Raw genomic sequence first — 26,110 nt, forward strand, 5'->3', positions numbered from 1 at the left:
CATGACATGACCAAAAAAACAGGAGATAGTAGAGTTCAGGATCTTTTGAGTTGCAAATACACTATAGCTTAAGATAAGAGAATGACAAAATGTACAGCAACAGCAGTCACACTCAGACTCATGCTTGGCATCAGCAACTTCCTGACTTCTGCTGATTTGAGCCCTGTGACACCTAGTGGCCTTGGGTTGCTATTGCAGGTAGTGACAGAATATTCATTATGCAGCCTGTGCCCCAGAGGGGTTGTGGAGACGATTAAGAGTTAAAGTATATACATATTTTCCTGGTATGTGGTTGTTTTTCCCCTGTGTAGTTGATCTCCCTATACAGACTTTTAACCTGCTCTTAACCTGCAGTGAAAGCACCAGCCTGCAGTAGACTGGACTCCTTTGGTATATTGGGCAGCTCTGACAGTGGGTATCCATGTGACGGAAAGAGTTGGGGGTGGGTCCTTTTGTTGCTGAGCTGTTGAGGAAAACATTTTTTGCATGAATATGGCAGAATGCACAACAGCAGGTGTTGCTTTGTCAGTCTTCTTAGACACTGTGGGGACCATCTCCATCCTATTTCCAGGAGCCATGTTGGCAGAAAATCTGAACATCCATCCTGTTGGTGCAAGATGTCTACAGTCATAGGGCAGACTGCCCTACTACTTGGGCAACTTGTGTGCAAATTCCTGGTCTGTCTGGACACACAGCAATACAACTATTTATTGTGACTTACAGACATTGCAGACCCATGCATCCTGCATATGACATCCTACAGCAGGTTTGTGCTAAATTAGACCTGTCAGTCTCTTGTGTCTCGAGAGCAGCCCAATGCAAAATGCCAAGTTCCCTCGAGTTAATATTGATGAAAGATCACACCTCTCTGCAGGCAGCGGTATAACAGTTTGGGAGCTGCCACAAATCATCATGGAAGATCACAGCCTGGGTTCTAGAGCCACCTCACGAGTCAGGCGACAGAGACCCACAGTGTGCAGCAGGGCAGTGAGGGGGCAGCATCCATCAATGAAAGATTGAGGGTTTGCCTTTAAGACCTCAACAGAATCAGACAAAGTAACGGAGGACCTTTTTCAGAAGAGCAAAGGGGAACTAGGTGAGGCAGAGCAAGGACAGCTAAGGGCTCTACAATGTGAATATGCAGAGAGTGTGTTTGCTGCAACCGAGAAAGGCTGCACTCACAAAAATGTGGTTCTTCATGCCAACAACACTGGTGATACAAGAGCTATCCACATTGTTCCCTGCTTCCTGGTCATCCACAGGTGAGCCAAGGCAGAGGAAACAGTCCAGCATACTGTAGGGCTGCAACAGGTGTGATAGAGTCTTCAAACAGTCCCTGGTCAACACCTGCAGTCTTCTCCCAAAAGAAGACGGTTTGCAGGGTGTGTGTGCATATGACAGGTGGCTCAACAATGTCAAGAAGAACTCTTATCCACTACCTTGTATTGATGAGGCACTGGATTATGTCCCAGGGTCCCTCTTTAGACTTGCGCATCAGCTACTGGCAAGTTCATGAGGCCTCACTGGACAGATCAAAGACTGCCTTCTTCATAGGCGAATGATTGTGGCAATACACTGTCATGTCTTTCAGACTGTGCAATACCCCAGCCACTTTTGAATGGCTGGTGGAAAGGGTTTTAATTGGCATGTCGAGGTCAGACTGTGCAGTGTACCTGGATGACCTGCTAGTGCATTCACCCTCATGACACAATCATTAAACCGAAAGTGGCAGCCAGGTTCAAGGTAGGTTGTAAATGCGTTCAGTGCACAACATAACAGATTGTACATACACTGACATAATCATTGCTATCTCGTAATTACTCCATTATCTCTTAATTATGAGAGACTTATCTCGTAATTATGAGATATCTTGTAATTACAAGATAAGAGGGCGAATTTTTTTTCCCTTGGTAGCAGCAATGTGCTTCCGTATGCCAGCATTTAAAGGAAAAGAAAAGGTAGAGTTGCAAAATATTGTATAAATTATATTTCTGACCTATGCGCTGTACACCTACTGTACTGGTTACAAATTTTGTGTCACTTAGTAACCCAAAAGGATTAATTAAAACCCATAATCACAATATGTTCAGATGTTAATAAAAACTGGAATACTTTTCTCTGTCCTAACCACTTTTGTCACATTGTCTCTATGTTGATTGTGGTTTAGTATAAGTTGAATTGTTCTCATTTAGTTAAAGTCCTGCTAAAAAACAGTTATCCTAAATAGACGGGGAACTCATCAGATTCCGACTTGAGTATTTTTTTTAATTTACAAGTCTCTGGCTGTGAAAAAATATATGGCAAATGTAAATTATCTTATCCAGTCAAATTAAACAAATCCATTCTAATAATAAAAATAAACTTTATTTTATATAGTGCCTTTAAAGGTGGCTTTTCAAAGCGCTTTACAGAACGACAAAAACAACAATTAAAAAAATATGCATGATGACAACGCACAGTTAGAGGAGACAGTAGATGGTGTTACTAAATACAGTGGGAGCAGAGGGGTAAAGAACAGAACCAGTTAAGTAAAGGCTCTTCTAAAGAAGAAGGTTTTGAGTCTAGATCTGAATGAGTTTAGGGAAGGTGACTCTCTGATATCCTTAGGGATAGAGTTCCAGAGCTTTGGGGCAAAACAGGAGAAGGCCCTGTCACCCATAGAGTATAGAAAGGATTGGGGGACAGATAGGAGACCAGAATTAGAAAAAGGAAGGTTGCGAGGTGGGGAGTAAGATGATAATAGCTCAGACAGGTACTGAGGTGCCAAGCCATGCAGAGCCTTATAGGTGAGCATGAGGATTTTGAAGTCAACAAGAAAAGTGACAGGATGCCAGCGCAAGGACTTCGGGATAGGAGTAATGTGATCCCCTGCACTAGACCTGGTCGGGATTCTGTCTGCCAAATCTTGGACATACTGGAGTTTTTTCAATGTGGATTTAGAAACCCTAGCGAGTAGATTGTTACAGTAGTCTATTTGGGAAAACACAAATGTGTTTATCAGCTTTTCAGCCACAGTTAGTGATAAAATAGGGCATAGTCTAGCGATTTTTCTGAGGTGAAAGAAAGATGTTTTGACAATATGCTGCACATGTGGGTCGAAAGTCAAGTCTGAATCAAATATCACTCCCAGGGTTTTCAATTTAGACAGAAGCTCAAGTACAGTACCATCCACAGTGTCCAGAAAAGTGCTGCTGTATGTAAGTGTAAGCTATTCTTATTCTTATTCTTATTCTTACAGTGAAATTGACTCTGAAAATGTGGTGAATGTCTTAAGAATGTTTTGATTACAAATGTATGGAAAAAGCTAGCAATTACAAATCAAATTATGTTTAAATATTAAAACTTCAGGTTTTAAAATGGTCTTTTTGACTTATGAGATATACTGTGTACTGTACAGTATGTTCAAAGCAGAAACTCCTAGCAAAGTTATTAAATATATACAGAATATAAGTACAGTATGTATATAATGATTATGGTATATATAAATAAGATATAATATATATTATATATAATATATTAAAATATAATATACAGTATATAATAAAATAAATGTATTGGATAAGTAAATACATGGCTGATTATGGTAAATGTACTGTATTTACCATTTTATAATATTTATGCATTATGACTAAATATATTATGATACACTGAAAAGACCCCAAAAGGAGACTATAGAAATACACTAAAATGCTTATGTATACAAAAATGTATAAATTCACTTTTGTTTCCTACTCTGTTTCACATCCTGTCATCATCTTGTGTTTGGTGAAGGACTAAGACCAAACTAGTTAGGCATTCAACCTTGATTTTCCTCTTTTTGCTTTTCAGCATGGACTGAGACAGGGAGACCTCCAAAGAGCTGTAATTACACCTAAAGTCACCAGAGGGCCTCAAAGCCCTCTTTAATAGTCAACAATGGAAGGGCTCTTCAGGAATCATGAATTGGAAAAAGAGGACTTTCAATAACACACCGGCCTTCAGATGTACAAGACATCTTTTAGAACCAGTATCAGGGAGGAAAGTTAAGTTTGAGTGCAGACTCAAACTAAAGAGTAGATAGTACCTACCAAAAAATTAAAAAGAATGAACCATGGTTTAGAAAGCAGAACTGTGCAAAGTTCTCCCTTTCTCATGGAACAAAATGTCAATGGCAACAAAATAATAGATTAAAGAATTTATTTAAATAAACAACATCCTCCCATTTTCTTAACCTAATAATACTGTTACCTAGTTTAAACTCTTAATTCCCATATTATCGGTTATTTTCCTTTCTTTCTCATTGAGTGACAAACAAGCTCGTACCTATACTACAGAAACACGAACAGACAACATTGAGTGGCATATACATCTAGTTCTATGTAAGGAACACACCCCTACCACTCATCAATTAAAGCAGTACCTACACAAGGTTCATTATTCTGCAAGTGCAGAGTATGACGTTACCTGTCTTGACAAACTCAATTGGAAATACATTTTGTGAAAATACAAAGTTAGGCATACACATTTTTTCATACTTAACAATTTATTAAAAACCTGAAGGCAGAACATATTAGTAAAAACCTAAAGAGAAAAACCTGAAATTTGCTGATTACATAAGTATTCAGGCCCATCAGTATTTATGGAGGCACTTTTGTCAGACTCAGATCCCTGCTCAGTTTGAAGGACATGCTGATTTAGCCAGTTTGTGTGTACCTTATACTTCTTAATGATCTACTTCAACATGCTAAAAGAGATAGTAAAGAGTCTTTGAAATATTTCCAGATCCTTTTTCTGATCTGTGTTTTTACAAAACTTTATCCTTAATTTGTTTTGAGTCCAAGCTCCTTGGACATCATGGCTGAATCTTTATTTCAATTTCACCACCTTTACAGAGGGGCTTTACAGAGATGGGTGTATTTATTATTAAATCATGTGAACAACTAGTACTGAACACAGACAGAGGCAACTCAACTAATTGTATGACTCGTTTTGTGCACTTAATCGATTTAGGTTTACCAGAGCAAAGATTTTGGATATTTATGCAATCATTTTTCTTTCTTACTTATTATCTATTTACTTCTTTATTTTTGTTTTTGCTTTGAATATGTGAAGCATATAATAAGTACTAATTGCTTTTACGGTATAATACAAATTGTCACAACTGGAAGCTTTAAAGGAACAAATGCAAAATAAAGCAATGCAAAGGTCTAAATACCTATGCCAGGCACTGTAGGGCACAACTGGGCAATATGGTGGCACAGAAGTTGGCATTGCTGCCTCACGGAGCTGGGGCTCTGGGTTAAATTCCTAGGGTTCTGTCTGCATGCATTTTTACGTTCTCCCTGCATTAATCTAGGTTTCCTCTCGGTGCTTCACTTTCCTCCAACAGTGCATGGACATACTGATAGGTCAATTGGCATCTTGAAAATTGGCCCTGGTGTGAGTGTTTGTCTCTGTGTGTGTGATGTGATGTACTGATGCCCCATCCAGGGTATGTCCTGCCTACCCCGTGTAGCTTGTCTGGATAGGCTTTGGCTCCCCTGAGACCCAGAATGCTTTAAGATGGTCAATATTTGCTAAGGAAAGCCTAATCCCATTAATGTAGGTCTAGAAACTCAAATTGAAAACCTAACATATACAGTATGCTGCAGGCTCAAACAAAATTTAAAATCATTAATGGTGCCTCAAAGAAGCACAGAAAGTATGGCTGCCAAATGACTAGCTACAATGAAGTTAGAGGAGCATATTGTTGCTACTTTGCTAAAGAATTATCACCACTTTGAAAAGCTCGTATTGTGCCTAATGTTGACAGTTTGCTCAAGTGCAAGGTAATTGCACTATGAGTATTGACGAGAAGTGGTTCCTTTTCCTGCTCAATCTGTGACATCTGAGCTTGCAGAAAGATTAAGCAAATGATCTACAGGATATTGACAGAGCAGATGGATTTTTGTTATGGTATGTCTGAACTTTCCAGACTTACATCAGAGATAAGTGTCTCCGTGACAATTCACATAACAACTGTGAACTGTGAACCGTGTGCACATAACACAATTCATGTAACACAACATTCCACTTTTACAGTGTTAAGCAGTTGCATTGACTCACAATACAGTAATTGTGTCATGAAAACTTTGAAGACCCATACTGGCACTTAGTGATACAGTAGGTAATCACTGGGTAGCCTAGTTAATAACCGGCAGGAATACAACATGTATTCTATGCTGATGGGCAGTCCTGTTTTTAGTAAAGCACTTATCCACACAAGGGTCATGGAAACCAACTTCCTACAACCCTGAACTGAGCTTCTGCTTGTTAATTCTTTCATAATATTATAAATGTAATCTGGACAAATGTTTAGGAAGCAGATAAAATTCACATAAAAATGCCAGTAGTTTTGACTGAGAAGACATGTGAGGTGATTTTTTAAGTGCAAACTCAGTGACAAAGTTAAAAAGTTTCATGAAAAAACTACTGAAGTTACTTGTTGCCCACAGTTGGCTGTTTACACTAAAGAATAAGCACATTGCCCTGTTCAATACATGGCCTATAATATAAAACAAGGGAGGCACATATTACTCTGTTAAAGCTGAGACAAAAGGGCAGTTTCAATAGCACACAGAACTGGGGCTGCTGAATTTGTGGAGGAACTGAAAGGCTGTGAAAGTAAAATCAGGTGCACAGAATTTCTCCTGTGAAACTAGGGATACCAAGTCTTGGGATTCTAGGCTCTTGAAAATATGAAATTCACATCTTCAGTAATACAGTAATACAGTAACTTTCATCAAGTCATGTCCTTAAACTTTTATTATAAATGTACTCACTGCTTCTTGGATCCAAAAACAAAACATTTTTTCATCCCTGTGATAGACAGGAAGAAAGGATTCCTAGAATTCCTTCATCGACTGCTCAAGTCAGCAAAAGTTTCCTGTCAGCTGGTATCCGCTTTCATACGTCAGCTTGTATGAAACAGCACATGTACACATACCCTCTTGCTGACTGAGGAAGTACTCTTTACCTCATCAGGCTCCCAGTCTACAGCACAAAGCTCACAATACATTGTGTTTCAGTAGCTGTCCTACTGCAGACTGCACTTTCTAGTGTCAGATCCTTGGTCCAGTTTGCTTTCCATTCAGGTTTTATCACTTGCTTTTCCTCCAACACTCTTAAAAATGGGGTTATGGAGAAGGTAGAGTGTTAAATGATGTGGAATAAACCTACGACACCCCAGAAAAAGGAAGAAGGAGGACTGTGGGACCCAGACAAACAGCAAAACAGCAAAAAAGAATTTCTAGGTGTCACAACATTACTCAGAGTCAGTCAGAGGTCAGGTCAGACAAGCTGGAGGTTTACCCAAGGACCTAGTGTAAATGAAGCAAGCACTGCATTTACAACATAACACTTTTACAGTACAAGCTGCATTGAAGAAACGTGTGAAATTACACAGAACAGCAGAAACAAAAAAATTGTGAAACACTACCCACGTGTGGGTGGCATGGTGGCACAGTGAATAGCTTGGCTTCCTCTCAGCACTGGGGTCCAAGGTTCAGGTCTGGGCTTGAGGTGCTATATGCATGGAGTTTGTTTGTTCTCCTTGTGTTTGTGTAGGTTTTCCTCCAAGTGCTCTGATTTCCTCCAACAGTCCAAAAACATGTGTGAGAGTCTGTGTTTGTGTCTGTGTCTGCCCTGTAATGGACTGGTGTCCTCTCTGTGGTGTACCCCCTGCCTTGTGCCTGCTATTTGCTGAGATAGGCATCAGCTCTGAACTGGACCCTGAATTAGAAGAAGCAGTCCGACAATTATTAAAAAATGGATGGAATACCTACTTGTGATATCCCACTTGTCTGACTGACAGACCCAGAAAAAAGACATTTCCCTAATAAGGCTACAGACCGACAGAGAGATAATTAAGACTGAGAATAGAATTCTGAGAGTCTGGAAGAAGCCTTCAGAATTTCAGGCAGCTTAATGACTTTGGTTTACAGGACTCTGGAACTGTATCTAGAGGTTTATTGGACCACATCATGGGTGGGGAATTGCATTTGTAATTTTGTTATTTTAAGCAAAGTAATTAATTAACTGTATATTTCTCCAGTAAATGTCCTCCTGCATTAATGCATCCTCTCCATATCATCCATATATTTCAGAATTTGTGATCATTTATCTGTCCTGGTTAGATAAAGGTTTATTAGCATATTGCAGGCAAAGCAACTGACTATGCCTGATTGGAACATACTACAAAGATTTGTAATACCTGATTACATCTAAGAATTGGCACCCAACATCCATAAAATTATGTATATTTTGGATTCTGTCTTTGGTTCCTTGTCAAATGGTTAATTTTATTGAGATGGAAGAAAGCTGTTCAGGCCTTACCAGCATGATGTATTCCAGATGTTATGCAATTCAAGTTCAAGTTCAAGTTTCAAGTTCAAGTTTCAAGTTCAAGTTTATTGTCATTATACTCATATACATGGTATATGGTATAACGAAATGCTATTTAGCTAGCTCTCGGACATGAGTAGTACAAAGAAAAAAAAACAACAACATTGCAATTGTGTAACAAAAAGACAACAGGCAGTGTGCAAAAAACAACAACAGACAATGTGCAAAACAACAAAAGGTAACAGGTTATGTGCAAAAATATGCATCAACAGAATTAAATAAAGGGATAGAAATTATGGGGAGTGAGCCTTTGACATGTATGGTAGAGGTAGATTTTCAATGTGTGTTTGGGTTTTTGGTAAGAAAGAAAGAAAGAAAGAAAGAAGACACTGTGGGGTTCAGATCATAGGTGAGAGGTGAGGTGAGAGTGAGAGAGGCTGGGAGTTGAACAGTTTAACAGTGCAGGGGTAAAAACTGTCTCTGAGTCTGGTAGTCCGGGCCCGAATGCTCCGGTACCGTTTTCCAGATGGTAGCAGATCATAAAGTCTGTAGCTGGGGTGTGTGGGGTCTTTGATGATACTTAGAGCTTTCCTCAAGCACCGTCTGTCATAAATGTCCTGGATAGATGGGAGGGTAACCCCAGTGATGGACTGGGCAGTTTTCACCACCCGCTGTAGGGCTTTGCGGTCAGCAGCACTGCAGTTGCCATACCACACTGTGATGCAGCCTGTCAATGTGCTTTCTGTAGTGCATCTGTAAAAGTTAGTGAGGATCTGGGGACATATCTTAGCCTTCTTCAACCGTCTTAGGAAGTACAGGCTCTGTTGCGCTTTCTTGATCAGACAGGTGGTGTTGAGAGACCATGTGAGGTCCTCGGTGATATGGACGCCAAGGAATTTAAACTTTTATTTCTTTGCTAATTTCTGAAACTTATAAAATACATCTGGAACTTCAGGATAGACAGATACATAATCTTCAAGGTAGCAGTCATTTTTTACTTTTATGAAAATCTACAGTTCCCTTTGGGCCCTATTTTACTACTAGGCTCATCCCAAAGTCATAGCCTGCTTTTCTCCTTTGATGCTCTGTTGTAAACAGTCATTTTGTTATGGTTAATGATGGTTTTATTATTGTCCTTTTTATTTCTTTGCTACTGATTGGTGGATCCACTACATAATTGTGTGAGACAGGTTCCCCATACACATTCCACGGTCAGGTGGTGAAGTCATGAATTGCCTAGGTACCAAGTGCAGAAACGGAATTGTCATTGAATTTATCTCACTTGGGGTGGCACACTCGTTAGTATTGCTGGGGTCCCTGGGTTCAGTTCTTGGGGTGCTATCTGCATAGTGTTTGTATGTTTGCCCTGTATATACAGTACATGGGTTTCTTCCCACAGTCCAAAGAGGTTAAGTGGGTTCTTGGACAACTGGCCTAGGTGTGAGTGTGTCTGTGTTTACCTTACAATGTACTGGTATCCTGTCCAGGGTGTATCCCACTTTGCACCAGTTGCTTGCTAGGACAGACTCTGGATCACCCACAATACTGTATTAGATAAAGCAGTCAGAAAATGGATGGATGGATTTATCACACTTTAGTTGAAGCAACCCAAGGAACTTGGGAAAGCTTGAGCAAATCCACCAAAAAGAAGAAGCAAAAACTGCACCAAACCATTTTGAAAATCTGGTAGAGACTTGCCCCAAAATACTGAGGCTGTAATTACCATAACACAAGCAATCAACATACTTCAGTTCTTTCTCTTGACATTTACTGTTGCTTATCTTGCCTTTTAAAGTCTTCATTTAGGTTTTGAATACAATGTAATATTTTTAAAAATGTGTATGGTTCATCATGTAATCTCACAAAATTATCACACTTCTGTTATGTTTTACTTATTAATGTCACACAGTTGTATGCTTTTTTACGGATTCAAGATTTAAAAACAACTGCAGTGTAATAGAAATGACGACAGTTGGGTTCATTAACAAACTCTCTCTCCTGTTGAGGTGGAAAGCCTCCCGACTCACTGCTAGGTGCAAGGACACTCCATGACACAAAAGACACTCTGCCCCCTGCTGATTCATCTTATTTCATCAGATTAAAGCAAGTAAGTTTCACAGTGCTGTGTAGTAAATGTAATTTACTATATTATTATTATATTTATAACCTTACTAATATTTTATGGTAGCTGTTTTCTGTTTTCTGGTCTATATAGGATAAAGAAAGTTCTACAGTGTACAGGTAGCAACATTCTGGTGTCCCAGAGGCGTCTTCTACAATTATTCAAGCAAGGTAACCTTTATATACAGTAATATATACATCAATACAACTATACCAGTACTTCTTATGTAAGGAGTGAGAGTACTCACTAAACTAAAACAATGCTTCTAACTTTACTTGGTCTATTCAGCACAGCTACGAATTTTCACAATTAGTGTTCCTGAATGTACAGTAGTAGTGGAGTTTCATAACACTTCCTTCTGTTCCTTCTGCAATTTTGAAAGCAATATTGTGCCAGATGAATGGCAAGGTTAGGGAGTGGTTAGCACTGCTGCCTTGCAGCACTGGTGTCCTGGGTTCCAATTCTGATCAGTGTTATCTGCATGGAGGAGGCTCTCCCTGTGTTTGTGTGGGTTTCCTTCAGGTGCTCCGGTTTCCCAGTTTTCCGCAGTCCAAAAACGTCCTAGTAAGTTAATTTACTTCTGGGAAAATTGGCTGTGATGTGTTTGTGTCTGTGTGCCTGCTCTGTGATAGACTGGAGCCCTGTCCAGGGTGTGTCAAGTTCAGAGTGACACGTTTCCTGTGTACTCTCTGAAATCTAGGAAATTACAAATACACATCGACAGAAAATCCCGATAAGTTGCAATTCTGTGGATGAGGTCATGCATAAAACTGCAGAAAAAAGTAGACTAAGTAGACACCATCTCTGTTATTAAAAAAACTAGGGATACTTCTGAGTTTTGTGTGAGATAATAAAAATAATAGTAATTGTTTTGTGTTTAGCCTTAACAGCTTCAGGTATTGGGTAGTCTTTAATTGCTAAAGAGGGCTTGAATATATTGTTTTGATGAAAAATAAAAAATGCCTCAACTGACACAACATCTACAAATTCTCTAACTGCTTATTGCAGTTCAGAGACATGGGAGAGCCAGAGCATATACCAGCAAACAATGGGTTCAAAGCCTGACACATCCTGAATGGAATGCCCTCTTCTCATGTTTTAAAGTATAAATAACATTTTCTATGGACCAAGTTAGCTATTAGTATAAAACTTAAAATGTAGCACTTTAATGGTGCATCAGTGTATTTTACATGGCAGAAGCTTTTCTTATGGACAGAAGCACAGGTAGATAACATTTTGCTAGTGTAAAGGCTTTGATCCTACGAAAGTGTGGTTAGATACTTGTTTCATTGTTTTAATTAGGCCCTTCTTTCTATTTTTTATGAGCCCGTTTCCCATTTGTTTACTGTATCTTCAAATTTTGTTTCATAATTAATAAAATTGATTAATAAAAACATTTCTGTGAAAAAAGCATTTTGAAAAAGTTTGTAAAGTCAGTGGAAAAACACAATATGTTTTACTTTAAACCATATTTAAATGTTACAAATCATGATGAAGGTAACTTTGCATAACAGTTTTTTAAACATATTACCAATAATAGATGTATTATTGGTTGTAGAAATGCAAATATATCATAAATACACTTTTATTTGATTATTTATTAGGTACTAAAGATTTCTGATCTGAGCTAAGGCTCATAGCTAATACTATCTTAGACCATGGATTATGCATGGTAGCCATTGGTAAGATGTGATAGGCTGTGGTGTATGTTTAGTGAGCATAATAACTATAGAAATCTTTGACAGACCAATGATCTTGTAGATATACAGTACACCATCATTATGATAGTATTTGATACAGTTACTCACTGTATGTTAATTTATGGTAACCTTAGGACTTTCACTAAGGGTAATAATGTTAAGCAATCCAAGATGGAACTAAGGTGGTTTTTATAATAATCAAGACAATAATCACGTAGACTAAATTCAAACCATTGTTAATCATGTGATGCAGTAAACACTGGATTGTTTCATAAGGGAATCTGTAATATTATTGTTGTATAGTGCCTCTACATTCTAATAACACTTAATATCTTTTATTCTTTTTATTGTATCTTAATTACCCCAAGTCAGAGTGGGAAATTATGATCCTGGTGGGCCAGTGTGTCTGCATGTTTTATAGGCATCTTCAAAGCATTGGCTTTAATACCACAGTATTAGAATAAGGTAAAGCATAATCCAAATAGCATTTATTGATAGAAATCAGGGTTTTATTCATTAAAGGTTTTAACATAAAATTTCAAGGTAAGAGATGTGTTATTTATTTCAATGATATGATAATCACCTTAAACATGTACTGTATCTAACACCTGGATTTTCTAATACAGAGAATAGCTCAAAGTCTGAAAGAGTCAAAACGCATCTTGCAAAGTAGATTAATTTAAACCTGTCAGCCTATAGGCAGTCAGGAATCAGGAATTAGAACATCTCAGAACAAAGTGACAGCTGTCATGATGTGCTGAAGAACTCTCTCTCGTGTTCCATTTGCAGTCGAAAGAGAGATTGAGCCCTTGACTCATCAATATTGCAACGATATTTCTCTAGGAGGTTCTCATAATGCTCCTTTGAATGATCTTTCAGGTTATTCTTCTTGAAGGCGTAATATGGACTCTTTTTTGAGATCTTGAGGTTTCGGGCCACATAAGGCCAAAGTTTTGAACAGGGCAGAAGAGCAATCGCAAAGTACACATGGTCGTCCTCTGATATGGTCTTGTAAGACTGAATGTAGTTTGCCGTTGTAGGAGAGGGAATAATGGCACTGGTATTCTATAGGCAAGACAAAAAGAAACATTTATTAGAACAAAAACAAACATGTGGCAAATGACATAATATAGACAATTGCAGAGTGTTACATGCAGGTAGGAAAAATAGATCCTATAAATAAACAACTGGAAAGCACTACACTTGAAGAAAGTACCTATGAGAAAGAATAAGGTGTTTAAATTGACACACAATTTAAATCTTCTGGACACTGTCAAGAGGTGTGCAAAAGATAGGTAATGTTAGAATATATCATTTAAGGATAAAATTGAGGTTAGTTAAAATCACACGCCTTAACAAATCAAGGCACGTCTCTAGAATCAACAATGAAACGTGTACTTGAGATCAGGAAAGGGCTCCAGGAGACAAACCCTCTTGTGAATGCTGAGACCTTGACTTCTTGTACGATGAAGATGGACTCCTTGTGTATAAGCTTAGCTACAGTATAAGCTCATCCTGCTTGTTTGCCACTTTAGTAATTAAATGAAAATGAAATTTCATCCAGTCGTTTCATTATAGTGTTCAGTCTGGGACCAGGAAGCCTGTTCTAGTTCCTGAGTATATTTTCTAGATGAACGGAAGATCTATTCTCTGTCCTAAATTAAGCCTCATTTAGTTTCCAATTGTAATGCAATGTCCTTGTTTCACTACTGAGTGTGAAAGAGTTTCTTATTGCTCTGTATGCCTGAGGATCTCATACACTGTACTTGAGCCAAATCTCTTTAGGCTCCTTGTTCGCGGCTGAAAAGATTTTGTTCTCATAATGTCTCATGAGAATCCATGAGACCAGAAATCATTCTGGTTGCTGTACTTTGAAGTCTTTCCTAGAAAATTAGAAAGAAAATAAAAGGACTGAGTAACGAAAAAGGAATCCAGTCTTACCTTCAGCTGGTACATTTTTAATGAATAGTTTTCAAAGCTACTGTAACTGTTGTATCTGCCAATTATGAAAGATTTCAGATCTTCTCTCAGCTCATCTTCTTTGCTCAGTTTCTGTAGTAATTTTGTCACTTCCGCTAAGTAGTAGATGTCTTGCAGAGTGAAATTAATGTATCGTTCTGCTTCAAGCGTCCCAGCTTCCATCCTTTTCAAGAAATCAGTTTTCATGGTATCTCTGGCAATGTCCATATTATTTTTCCAGAGCTTCTCATATAGGCTTACACCATGCCTATCACCTGTAGAAATGTTTTTATTTCATGTCATGTGTTATACACATACTGTATATTCTTTATGTGAATAAAATGTAATCTACTGAAATTACTGAGAATGTTTGCCTTGTGACTTGAATCATGCCTTGAAAGCATAATTAGTAAAGAAAGACACCTGGTTCATGGTTCACTGGGTTCGCAAGCAGCCGATAAGAACCACAATATTTAAACTGCCTGGTGAGAATCTCTATATTACCTAAAGATCTTTACAAGCAACATTGCTAGCTGCCCCTGTGAGCATTTACAGTTTGGGGGTGCTGGACTTCACATCACAGCCCCAATCTGACAGTCGACTTGTTACCTAAACAGGCCTGGAGACTACGGCAGTGTTGAGTACCAAGACTTCACTGCCTGTTATACTGCCAGGAACAAAACATGCATTACTATTGGGCTATTTTGTCACCTTTCTTAAGGAAACATTCTCTATAACAAGTTATAGTGTTACAAGAACAACTGCTCATTGGGTATTTGGATTATTTTATTTAACATAACAGCAAGCCAACATTTTCTGACAAAATATCGAGCACGATAATGTACAGTATACAATAAAAATTTAGCTGAATATATCTTATGTTTAATCAGTATGCCCTATAAAATACTTACAATGTTTTGTATTCACCACATTTTCTTTTGGGTCTGAAGCAAAAACTGACCTTCAATGAAAAAGAAAAGAAAAAATTTAAAAAATGAAACATTGCTTCTTAAAAATCTAAAGGACCTGACCTCATAACATAGCATAAAATAGTTTATAATCAAAAGAGCTCCTTTGGCCCAGCTGTGCCAATAAAATAACAAGATTGGCTTTTTGATCATACTCTAATGGAACCTCCTTGCACTATCAGACCAAAGTACAGTTTGATAAAACATAATTCCTACATACAAGAACTCATATTAAACAGCAAGTAATAGAAAACCTGTTTTTCACATTTTAGTATTTAAATATGAAGTGCTTAGAGCATAAGATTCATGAATATATTTCTAATACTGGTGATTTTTACTCTAATGTCCTCGGCTAGATTCTAAGTAACCAACAGAAGTTACTTACCATGCACAGAAATAGCTAAGAACCACAAAAGATTTCATCTTTATGAATCAAGTTCTTCTACGTTTCTTCTTGGCTGTTCTCGCTGTATCTTTATTTAAGTTTTACACCTGTGTCAAAATAAAAAAATTGTTTTCTTTTGAGCGTTATTTACTGTACAGTATATAATATCAGTACCAATACAACACACTAAGGTTTCTAGTATGTTTTATGACCGCCTGCTTGTTTATTGTTCCATTTAATAACAAGTCTTATTTTCCATGTGTCAAATAAATTCACTTCTCGTCTTTCTCTACAGTGTTATATAGAGTTTTATTTGTCTAAGGAGTTGTCATCAAACATTTACAAACAGTAGTTGAAATTTAAAGTTCCTAAAATTCCTTAAAAACAGGCAAAAATCATTTTTGCAAAAAATGTTTGCGGGACATCGAGAAATGTTTCAAGGATGTCTGATGCGCTGTGTGCAAAAAGATCAGCACACTGCTTGTGGTGCAACTAAGTGTCACATCAGAAGATTCAGAGTAACAGAGTCTTTTTCTGAAAGGCTAAGAGATCTTTCCAAGGGCTTGTTCAGAAGTATCCTAATTGTTTCAGACATTATTCATCATAATTATTAAATTGTCTGTTCCTGGTGAAGTTCTTAGTAACTGTGAACCTGTCCTTGGGGCTTGTGGAGCAGGACAGAGTGACACTCTGGATGAGACACCAGGTCACTGCAGATGCTACACACACAAGCACACTGTTTCTTTGTAGGAGACACAAATTTAAACCAGCATAATTTTGGAAGGCAGGAGGAAACTGGGTCATCTACTGGACATGGAGAAAAATGCTAATTCCACACAGAACCAAGAGTCTAAGAGCTGAGCCACCATAAATCATCGTCAGCAAGTTAATCATTTTGCCAGGCAATAGGGAATATTTTGGATTTTTTGGTGTAAATTGTCTTCGCTAAAGAAACTGCATCACAGACATTCATAGACTCCTTATTGTGTTTTCTCGAATGATGCATGGATCACAGCTGACATTACCAATGTTTTGCCATCTAACAGAGTGTCTACAAGAAAGAGTGTCTTCAGAAACATGTACTGTATAACATTGACAATGCAGCAGTATGCAATGCAGTACTGCTTTATGACATTATTTGTGTTGTTTAGTGTCCAAATTGTTCAGAAAAGAGTCTAAAATTGCATCACACACAAAATTCAGTTGTAATACCAAAAGAAGAATATTAATCAAGAATACTTACAAGAAAACAGAGAGTGGCAAGGGGAACCTTTCTTCACAAGACAGTTTCTTCCTCCAGATTGATGGGCTCATGGAAACAATACTGTCTTTATATACAGTAAAGCTATAGATGGGGGGGGGGAGAAGGTTTGCCAAAACCAATTAGCATTTATTTTATTTGTTTCCTGTAAGTGATGTCTGGGGCTTACCCTGTGGTGTGAAGAAATTAGGCGTCAAGGAAAAAGTGTTGACATGATGTTACAACAAGGGTGAAAGACATTCACTGAAAATCAATGGGAAATCGGTGCGGCAGTCTGTTTGATTAAGAAACAATTAGGATAAAGCAGAAAGACACAAGTGAAGAAATACAGGCCACAATTAACTCAAATGTTTCCAGCAATATAGGATCTCTTGTTATCTCAACTTATATTGCACTATTTTAGACCAATATTGCATTGATAGATGCTCTATTACATTGCAACTTTTTTTGTACGTGTGTTAAGTACAAAACAACACATACTGTACATTACATAGCATGCAATACTTACAATACATACTGTACAAACTCCATGAAGACTGCACGCCATGAATTGGGCTCAGCACGCCAGCACTGAAAGGCAGCAGTCCTAACCACTGCGCCACCCTGCCATTCAATTCCTGCGCTCCTATCTGGTGTGAAGTTTGTACATTCTCCCTGTGTTCCTCAGGGCACTGTGGTACCCACTATCCAAAGTGCTAGGTTAATTGACTTCTGGGAGAAGTGGCCCTGGTGTGGGTGTGTGTGTGCATCTGTTTGTGTCTGTGTTTGCCCTGCAATGGACAGCCAAGGTGTATCCTGCCTTTGGCCCGTTGTTTGTTGGGACAGGCTTCAGCTCCTCCATGATCCTGTACTGGATAAAGGGATTAGAAGATGGATGGGTTATTATTGTTGTTATTATTTGCATTTCTACAGCAGTTTTCACCAAGATAGATCATAGGCAGCCTCTGTTAAAGTGCCAGTAGCTCACCAAATGGCGCAAAGGAGGAGGTGGAGATGTAACAAAATCATCAAACTGAGATGGAAATTCGGGTAGAATTTGACCAGGACAATTTAGGATCTTTAATGACCACAGTTAAGCCAAGCCCTTGGTTTAATGCTGTACTGAGTGAGGCTAAAAATGATTTTAAAGAGATATTTGAATATAGGTTCTTTATCTAGAAAATCTTAAGCAAACATGAAAGGGGCTTAATTTAATTGTGGGTAGTAGCGGAAAACCCAAAAAACTGGAATTTTGCTGTTAGCTTTGTGAAAGATCGCAATTATTTCTATGGAAGGCTTTACTCTGTTCATTTGAGAGATAAATGTGATGGGCTAATTGAGGAGATTCCCATAACTTCATCTATACAGCTGACCAAGACAGAGGTTGTTAAATGTCTCTCCCAGATCAAGCCAAGGGACCTGACCCCGGTGGTTTGTGGGAAAAGTTGCTAAACATGTGTGGTAATCAATTTAGAGGAGTTCACTCAGTTATTTCCCGCACTAATTTATTCTTATGTGGAAATATATGGAATATGTGGGAAGTTTCAACTATTATACATGTACCTAAAATTATTAAGGTCAAAGCACTAAATGACACTCATACCAAATGCCAATCATTGAGAGGGTTATTTGTGAACATGAAGATGTTATGAATATACCATTTCAACTGTTTTTTTTAATTCTGGTGTTTCCCAGGGCTGTGTTTTCTCACCTTTACTATTTACTACCTTTACTATTTTACAAACTAAATGGAAATGCAGGTGAACTTCTGTCATTCTGTTAAAGTAAGCAGATGATGTGGCCCATGTAGGATTGTTTACTGGGGATGAAAGAGAAGGGGAGGAAAGACAAAAGATAAAGATATCTCTGAAAAAATAAAAAACTGGAAAGGTGGTATCAATCAAGCATGCTTCATATTAATATTGATCAAACCAAATAACTGGCTACTTGTGACAGAATTACTTTAGATTTTCATCCTCTCTCTTATATTAATTACAGTAGCTGGTGCAAGTTGCTCAGTGTTTCAAATATTGTGTTTCAAATACAATTGCATTTTTAAGAAGGCTAGTCAACATATATTTTTGATCAGGAAGCTGAAAGGGTTTGGAGTGAGTCAAATGTTTTAAAGAGGGTTTATAGAATGTTAGTAGACAGCATCCTTACTTTTGGCATTATGGTATGGTGTGATAGCCTGAGTATTACGGCAAAGGGAAATTGGCCAAAAATGTTAATACTGCTAGTAAAATAATCGGTCGACCACAGAAACAGCTTAAAGAGCTGTATTATACTGCACTTCCAAAGATAGCTGAGATTATTATTGGTGACTCCACCCACCCTCTTCATTCCCATTTCCATCTGCTTCCTCCAGTGAGGTGATTTAGAATGCCTTTGGCCAAAAAATATACAGGGTCAGTCAAAATGTTGTCGACAAGTATAAATGTCAATTATCTTACTTAATATTTGTTTTCTCTTCCACAGATGGTGCCACAGTCGCACAGCATCCACAATGGCGTCACCTGTGGAGAAATCATTTTGCGTTCTCTGTTATCATGCAACCCATGTAATTAATTTGTAATGAACTGTCAAAGATGTCAACAGCATTTTTGACTAACCCTGTATATACAAGAAGTCCTTTGCTGTGCAATCAATATATTAATCACAGCAAAGAGACTGTTACCTGTATCAAGCTAGCAGATTATGTGTAATGCTAATGTTATATGTTCAAAGAGACACATTTGTATTTTTCCTGTTGTATATCTATGAGTACTGTTTGTTTTTAATGTGAATTTATTTTATGCTGAGTTTATGCTGAGTTTTTTTGCAGTTTTTTTATGGCAAAGAGAAATTTCCACCCTTTTGGATGGACATTAAAAACAATAAAGTTATATCTCATCGACTACATGCCTCCTACACTCTGACATCCTCTGTCTACACACTGATACACAGTGCCATCTGCTGGTCAATCAACACTTCTAGATATGGCTGCTGGCCATATCTAAGGAGAACAGACCTAAAATGTTAATCTTATCTTATATTTCAAAGTCTTCAGTTTGAGGATTCAGGTTTTGAAAAAAATGTCAATTTAAGAGAATGTGTTTCCATCATTTTCGATTTTCACAAAATAAGATATCATTAGAAGGGGTTTAATATGTTTGCAAGGTACTGTAAATAGTTTTGACATTTTCAGGCTCTTGTAATCATCACAGAAGAAAGAAAACCCCAGAACAGTTTCTATATCTAACTATTTACAGTGGTCCACAATATAAACACTGCAATTCTTATTGAAAAGCCAGTCAAGATATTGATGAGTAATGAGTTAATTTATTGTATCTCATTTACTGGGATGGACTTTATGTAAGTCACTTGTGTAGCAAATCAGGCATGTTAAATTATGAAAACTGATGCCAGTTTAGTTTATTTGTTCATAAACTAACGTATCAAGGCTTCACTCAAATAAGGAGGATATAGACATTTCTTTTTGTTTTGTAATAACAAACACTCAGTTAATGTTGCTATGATTGAAGTCAGCTTGTCTCTCTGGACTGATAACAGAATGAGAAGCTCTTTATCCACAGGTGGCAATTTCAGCTCTGACCTCCTTCCTAGAAAATAAGATGACAAAGGTTCAGTCAAAATATAGAGAGTAAAACTAGCAGGTTTATATGTTTGTGCTGTTTGACAGGCATCTGAAAGACTTGTTCAGTCTCAGGTAACTAGAGACCCTGTTGTATTCAGGGAGTCTCTTTCTGTGTGCAGACTTTCAATTTACCAAAACCTACAGAAGCACAAATCACAAAAGAATGGCAAAGTTTGCAGCAGTCTAGCAAAAGAACAATCACAAAATTGTTCATTGAGACAAAATACCGTCATGAGAGAGACAAGCTGAGAATGAACCACACGGCTGAATACTGTAGTCCTGGAAACTGTCTCAATGACAATATTGTTGTCACTCACATGCAAATTCCTGACCATGGTAAAATATAATAATGGAGAAGGTTCTTGTCTTTACTCAATGACAACATGGCTTTAAAGACCTGCTCATCTGCTCTGTATGTCTGGATTTGCTGAAGGATCCAGTGACACTTCCCTGTGGACACTGTTACTGTATGGACTTTATTAAGAACTAATGGGATCAGGATGATCAGTTCGGTATCTACAGCTGCAACCAGTGCAGACAGAACATCACCCCAAGGCCTGATCTTAGCAGAAACACCATGTTGGCAGAAATGGTGGAGAAACTGAAAAAGACAGGGATGAGTGATCTATCTCCTGCTCGGCGTCCTTATCAAGCTGATAGTCCTGCTGGTCATGGAGATGTTCCATGTGATGTCTGCACTGAGAGACAGATGAGACCTGTGAAATCCTGTCTGGTGTGTCTGGCCTCTTACTGTCACACTTACCTCGATCTTCAAAATGAGCTCAACCCAGAAAACAGACACAAGTTGGTTGATGCCATAGGACACCTGTAGGAGTAGATCTGACAAGCCCATGGAGATTTACTGCCATACTGATCAGAAATGTGTCTGTTATCTGTGCACAATATACTGTATGAACACAGGCCATGATACAGTCTTAGTTGCAGTAGGATACAGGTTATAAAAGGATATTTTGTTTATTTTGGTTGTCAGGTGCTCTAAGTGATCTTTGATTATTTTGGGTTGTCTGTATGGGATATTGTGAATTTTGTGAGGTTTCTAAGGGGGTCTCTGTGATATGGATTCTGTTACTACAGATGCAGCCATCTAATCTAATAGTTTTGCCACCATAGGCACCAAGGTGTACAGTGGTGACTTGCAACTTGCATTCTTATTTTTCCCTATTTGTCAAATGCAGGACTGCACTTCTCTGTAATGCTGCCAGGTGGAGCAGTGAAGACTTAATTTTCTCGATTCATGAATATACAGCACTTCATACTGTAAGTCCCTTGACCTATGTTTACTTTAAGTTTGTTTTTATCTAAATAGAAACATATTAAACATCAATCAGAGCTTCCCACATAATTCAAAACTACACCCCTTTGAAAACACACCCCCCTATGAAACCACACCTCCTGCAAAACCCCATCCCCTGCAGCTCTGGGCTGCTCGAGGAGATACAAAGATAAGTTTCATTTCTGCTGAAACAGCTCTTCCTGTTTGTCATATATTTAAGACCAGTTCATCTCCTTTCATTGACAGGGCCATGGATATTCTATATAAGTTTTTTTTTTCTGTTACCGTTAACAAGACATGAACTGGTCTTTAAGGCCATGTTGTCATTGAGTAAATATTTTACAAACAGGAAGAAGAGCTGTTTCAGCAGAAATGAAACTTATCTCTCTTTGTAGCCTCCTAGAGCAGCCCAGAGCTGCAGGGGGTGGGGTTTTGCAGGAGGTGTGGTTTTGGAGGGGATGGTGTTTTTAAAGAGGTGTACTACAAACAAACTGATCTTACTCAGTTTGTTTGTATCCCTACACATAACAAAGGACACCCCCTATATTTAATCATTGCAAACGACTCTTTTGTCTCCCACTGCTCTTCCCTTGATCTAGGCCTCTCTGACCACTTAGCTATTCTATTCAATCTATAATTACCTGTTTCATTTCCTACCTCCTCCCTCCTTATCCAACTTTTCTGGTTTCCTTCTCTCTCTCCAGCTTCTCTCTTCTTGACTCAGCATCCCTCAATAAACTAGTTACACACATGAAACTCACCACATCTATTTTAGATCCCATTCCCACCACATCTATTTTAGATCCCATTCCCACCACTTTATTTCAGTCCTGTTTCTCTTCTCTCTGTCTCGTTGTCCTCAATATTATAAATGAATCCTTGATCACTGGTATTGTAGCAATGGTCTTCAAAACTGCTACCATTACCTCCATGCCAAAAGCCTAACATGGCTGTAGACAATCTAAGCAATTTTCACCCCATCTCTAACTTACCCTTTCTTGCAAAAATTCTAGAATGTGCTGTCACATTTCAGTTACATAACCAAAGTGATCACATTACTCCTATCCTGGAGTCCTTGCAATGGATTCTTGTCAAATTCTGTGTGGACTTTAAAATCCTCATGCTCACCTATAAGCCTCTGCATTGCTTGGCACCTCAGTATCAGTCTGAACTATTATTGCCCTACTCCCCACCTCGCAACCTTTGCTCTTCTAATTCTGGTCTCCTAACTCTCCCAAGCCCGTCTACATTATATGGGTGACAGGGCCTTCTCCTGTTATGCCCCCAAGCTCTGGAACTCTCTCCCCAAGGATATCAGATAGTCACCTTCTCTAAACTCCTTCAAATCCAGACTCAAAACCTTCTTCTTTAGAAGAGCCTTTACTTAACTGGTTCCACTCTTTACCCCTCTGCTCCTACTATCCTTCGTACCACCATCCACGGTCTCCTCTGTGTATTGTAATTGTGTTTTATCTTGTGTATTCTTCTTATTTATTGTTGTTGTCTTTCTGTAAAACGCTTTGAGAAGCCACCTTTAAAGGCACTATATAAAAAAGTTTATTATTATATTATTATTATATAAATATATTATTTTTATATTCATAAATTAATATTATTAATAACGTGTGGGAACATACTTGTACTTTGGTTATTTTTATTTTTCAGACACCATAGCCCAGACACCCTTTTGTTATATGATTCCATATTAAGTGGATTTAAAGAAGTAGGCTTCCAGTAAATTAATGTTAAGTACTGTACTTTGATGTACCATGCATAGTGGTCTAATGCAAAAGCTTTCAATTTGATGGATCCAGGCTCCATTAATGACATTAATTATTTTTAATTATTAATTAACAATAGAATTATTATACCAAGAAAAAAAAGATTAAATGAAGCTACCATTTCATTTGTAGTCTCATGCAACACAAGTGCCACCTATCCATCTGTTTTGTGCAGTAAAGGGCTGAAAGTGGCACATGTTTTGATGGATGCATCTGTTGGTTTCACATTTATATAGAATTCATATGGAATAACCAGTAGGTCAGAATATAACTTTCTGTCTATAAAAATGTTCTAAAGAATTTACAATTGATTTAGGAATAGACAGTGGGTAGAGGAGAAAATAAAAAATAATACCTCAAAGAGATTTTTGCAGCCCAATTGTAGCAGTTACCTCATAAATGAGGTACAGCATTTTGTTGAAATTACATGGACATTTCAAAATACTCTGAATATTAAAATTATAAACAGAATGCATGTTACAGTTGATCTAAAATGTAAGGAAATAAATTAGTTCAGGCCCATCCTACTAAATTCATTTAATCATTATTACTGTATTCATTAAATGTTTTCTCAATAAAATTAATTAGAGCTCAGATTTTTCCTCAAATATGAGTTGAGCAGCGTTTCTGTCTCCTGTAGCCCCTTTTCGCCAAGAGTGGGAAGAGACCACAGTAGAAATGTCCTGAGTGTCTGTATTTCTCCGCAGAAGCAGCTGGAGGCCACACAGTCGCACACTCAGACGAGACTCCAGGAGAGAGAGGCTATGGAGTCACTCAGAGTGGGTTTTGAGCAGAGGAGTGGGTAACACTTAAACCCATATGAACAGCTGGGCACTGGACAGGCCAATACACCTTGGAAATACAAAACATAGCACAATAGTATTAGAAACTATCAGTGTCAGGGTAATACCAAAGTGTTAGGTAAAATCTGAAGCACGAGAAATGACAAGAGAGTTCTTTATGTTGTTACATGTGTCATTTGCTGGTCACATTTTAAAAGTTCACATCTCAGAAAACTGAAACCCTTTTGTTTTAATCAGAGTAAATCATTTGAAACCATTGTTTCAATCAATCATCAGGAACCCATTTGCTCATCTTTGTTTATTTGCCTCTCAGTTGTTCTGCAGCTTGACAAAATACACCAAATGTTTTAAGTTTTCTGAGTTAAAATAACAGTGCATACAAGATGTGTACTGCAAACAACACACCCCTGGCTCATATCAATTTATTCTTATCTGTGATGCATTACACCAAGAAAATTTAAGTTTTTTCTAGTATTAAAGTGACCAATAGACCAGTGAGAAAGCCCATCAGTTTCAATCTCTGCGATAATTCACTGTATGTCTCCTCACTCAGAGCTCTGCAAAGTCAGCAGTACAGGACACTGGCAGTATCTTTACTGAGCTGATCCACTCCTTTGTGCCAAGTCACTGCTGATCTCTTTATATTTTATCTCAAAGATATCACTGCATTGGGGTTCACAGTTTCAGATGTCACTGTCTTCACTCACAGATTTGTACCTCAGAAAAAGACATCATGGGTGTGTTGAGCCTTCTGAAGATGCTCCTAAGCCATGGCTGAGTACTGCTCCTGGCACACTCTCAGCTACAGTCAATGACTGAAAGATTAACAGACTTATTTGGCTCTTCCCAGGTCTCCTGAAGCACATCTGCCTGTCCTGTCAGAGTCCTCCCATACAACAGATCAAAGGGCCGATGCCCTTTAATGAGGCTTGAGATGCGTTCTAGGAAGTAAACAGTGGATAACACTGCAGCCAGCTGTCCCAGTCATTGCCAGTATCCAACAAGGACTTACTAAGCATCATCCGGAGGGACTGATTGAGCTGCTCAACCAAGCTGTCTCTTTGAGAGTGGTAGGAGCTATACCACAGAGCCTTTACTTTCAATAACCAAAGAGGTCATTTATCTGAACACTTGAAGGGAAAGTGTCTTGACGGGTGATACATGAACTAAAATATTTCGCCATGTCTCTGTAAATTCCTGGCCAAGACACCTAGCAGCTATACATCACGTTTTCACTTGACCTACTGTATATGCTCTGGTAAAGGTATAGACTAAAATAAAGTGTTTGCCTTGTCCCAGGAGTAACACATTTCTTCTTTCAGCTTGGCACTGGAGGATGCTTACAATACTCTCTAATTCTAAACAATAAATACTCAACTATTATGAATTTGCATCCATTAATTTATGCTTTTCCTTTCTGTGTCTTATAAAATGGGAAATAACCATATTGTATATCTAAACCAAAATGTAGGACTCTTTAAACAACCTTCTCTGAGTGGCCTAGATTGACATGGCTTAATGTTTAGTTTCTGTTCTTCTAACTCAGTTTCATTTGCATGGATAGGTTGCCATTCTTCTAGTTGATTTGTGCACACACAAATCAGTTAGATCGACAAGAGTAGTTCAAGTAGGGAGCTGTGTCAGCATGTGTTGGCTGCAAAGGCTGCAAAGGAGCAAGTTATCTAAAAAGTAAAGGTTTATTCCATGCTGAAAAGAGAAGAAAAACACAATGTTTCAGCTGTAGAGCCTTCAGAGCTCCACACCCGAAGAAGGCTCCACAGCCGAAACATTGTTCTTTTCTTCTCTTTTCAGCATGGTATAAACCTTTACTTTTTAGATTGACAGGATGGAAATATTATA

General features: G+C 38.1%; 1 protein-coding gene across 1 annotated transcript; it reads right to left on the reverse strand.

Annotated features, from left to right (window-relative positions):
- Window positions 1-12,905: 12,905 nt before the first annotated feature.
- Window positions 12,906-15,533, reverse strand: LOC148836533 (uncharacterized). Its single transcript, XM_088914948.1, has 4 exons — window positions 15,496-15,533; window positions 15,054-15,103; window positions 14,125-14,417; window positions 12,906-13,248 (listed from the first exon to the last, which is right to left on the reverse strand). The coding sequence occupies exons 1-4, from the start codon at window positions 15,531-15,533 to the stop codon at window positions 12,931-12,933; spliced, it is 699 nt and encodes a 232-aa protein (XP_088771074.1). The 3' UTR covers window positions 12,906-12,930.
- Window positions 15,534-26,110: the final 10,577 nt, after the last annotated feature.

Source organism: Atractosteus spatula, chromosome 4, assembly GCF_055471065.1.
Source record: "Atractosteus spatula isolate fAtrSpa1 chromosome 4, fAtrSpa1.hap1, whole genome shotgun sequence".
Lineage (NCBI taxonomy): Eukaryota > Metazoa > Chordata > Actinopteri > Semionotiformes > Lepisosteidae > Atractosteus > Atractosteus spatula.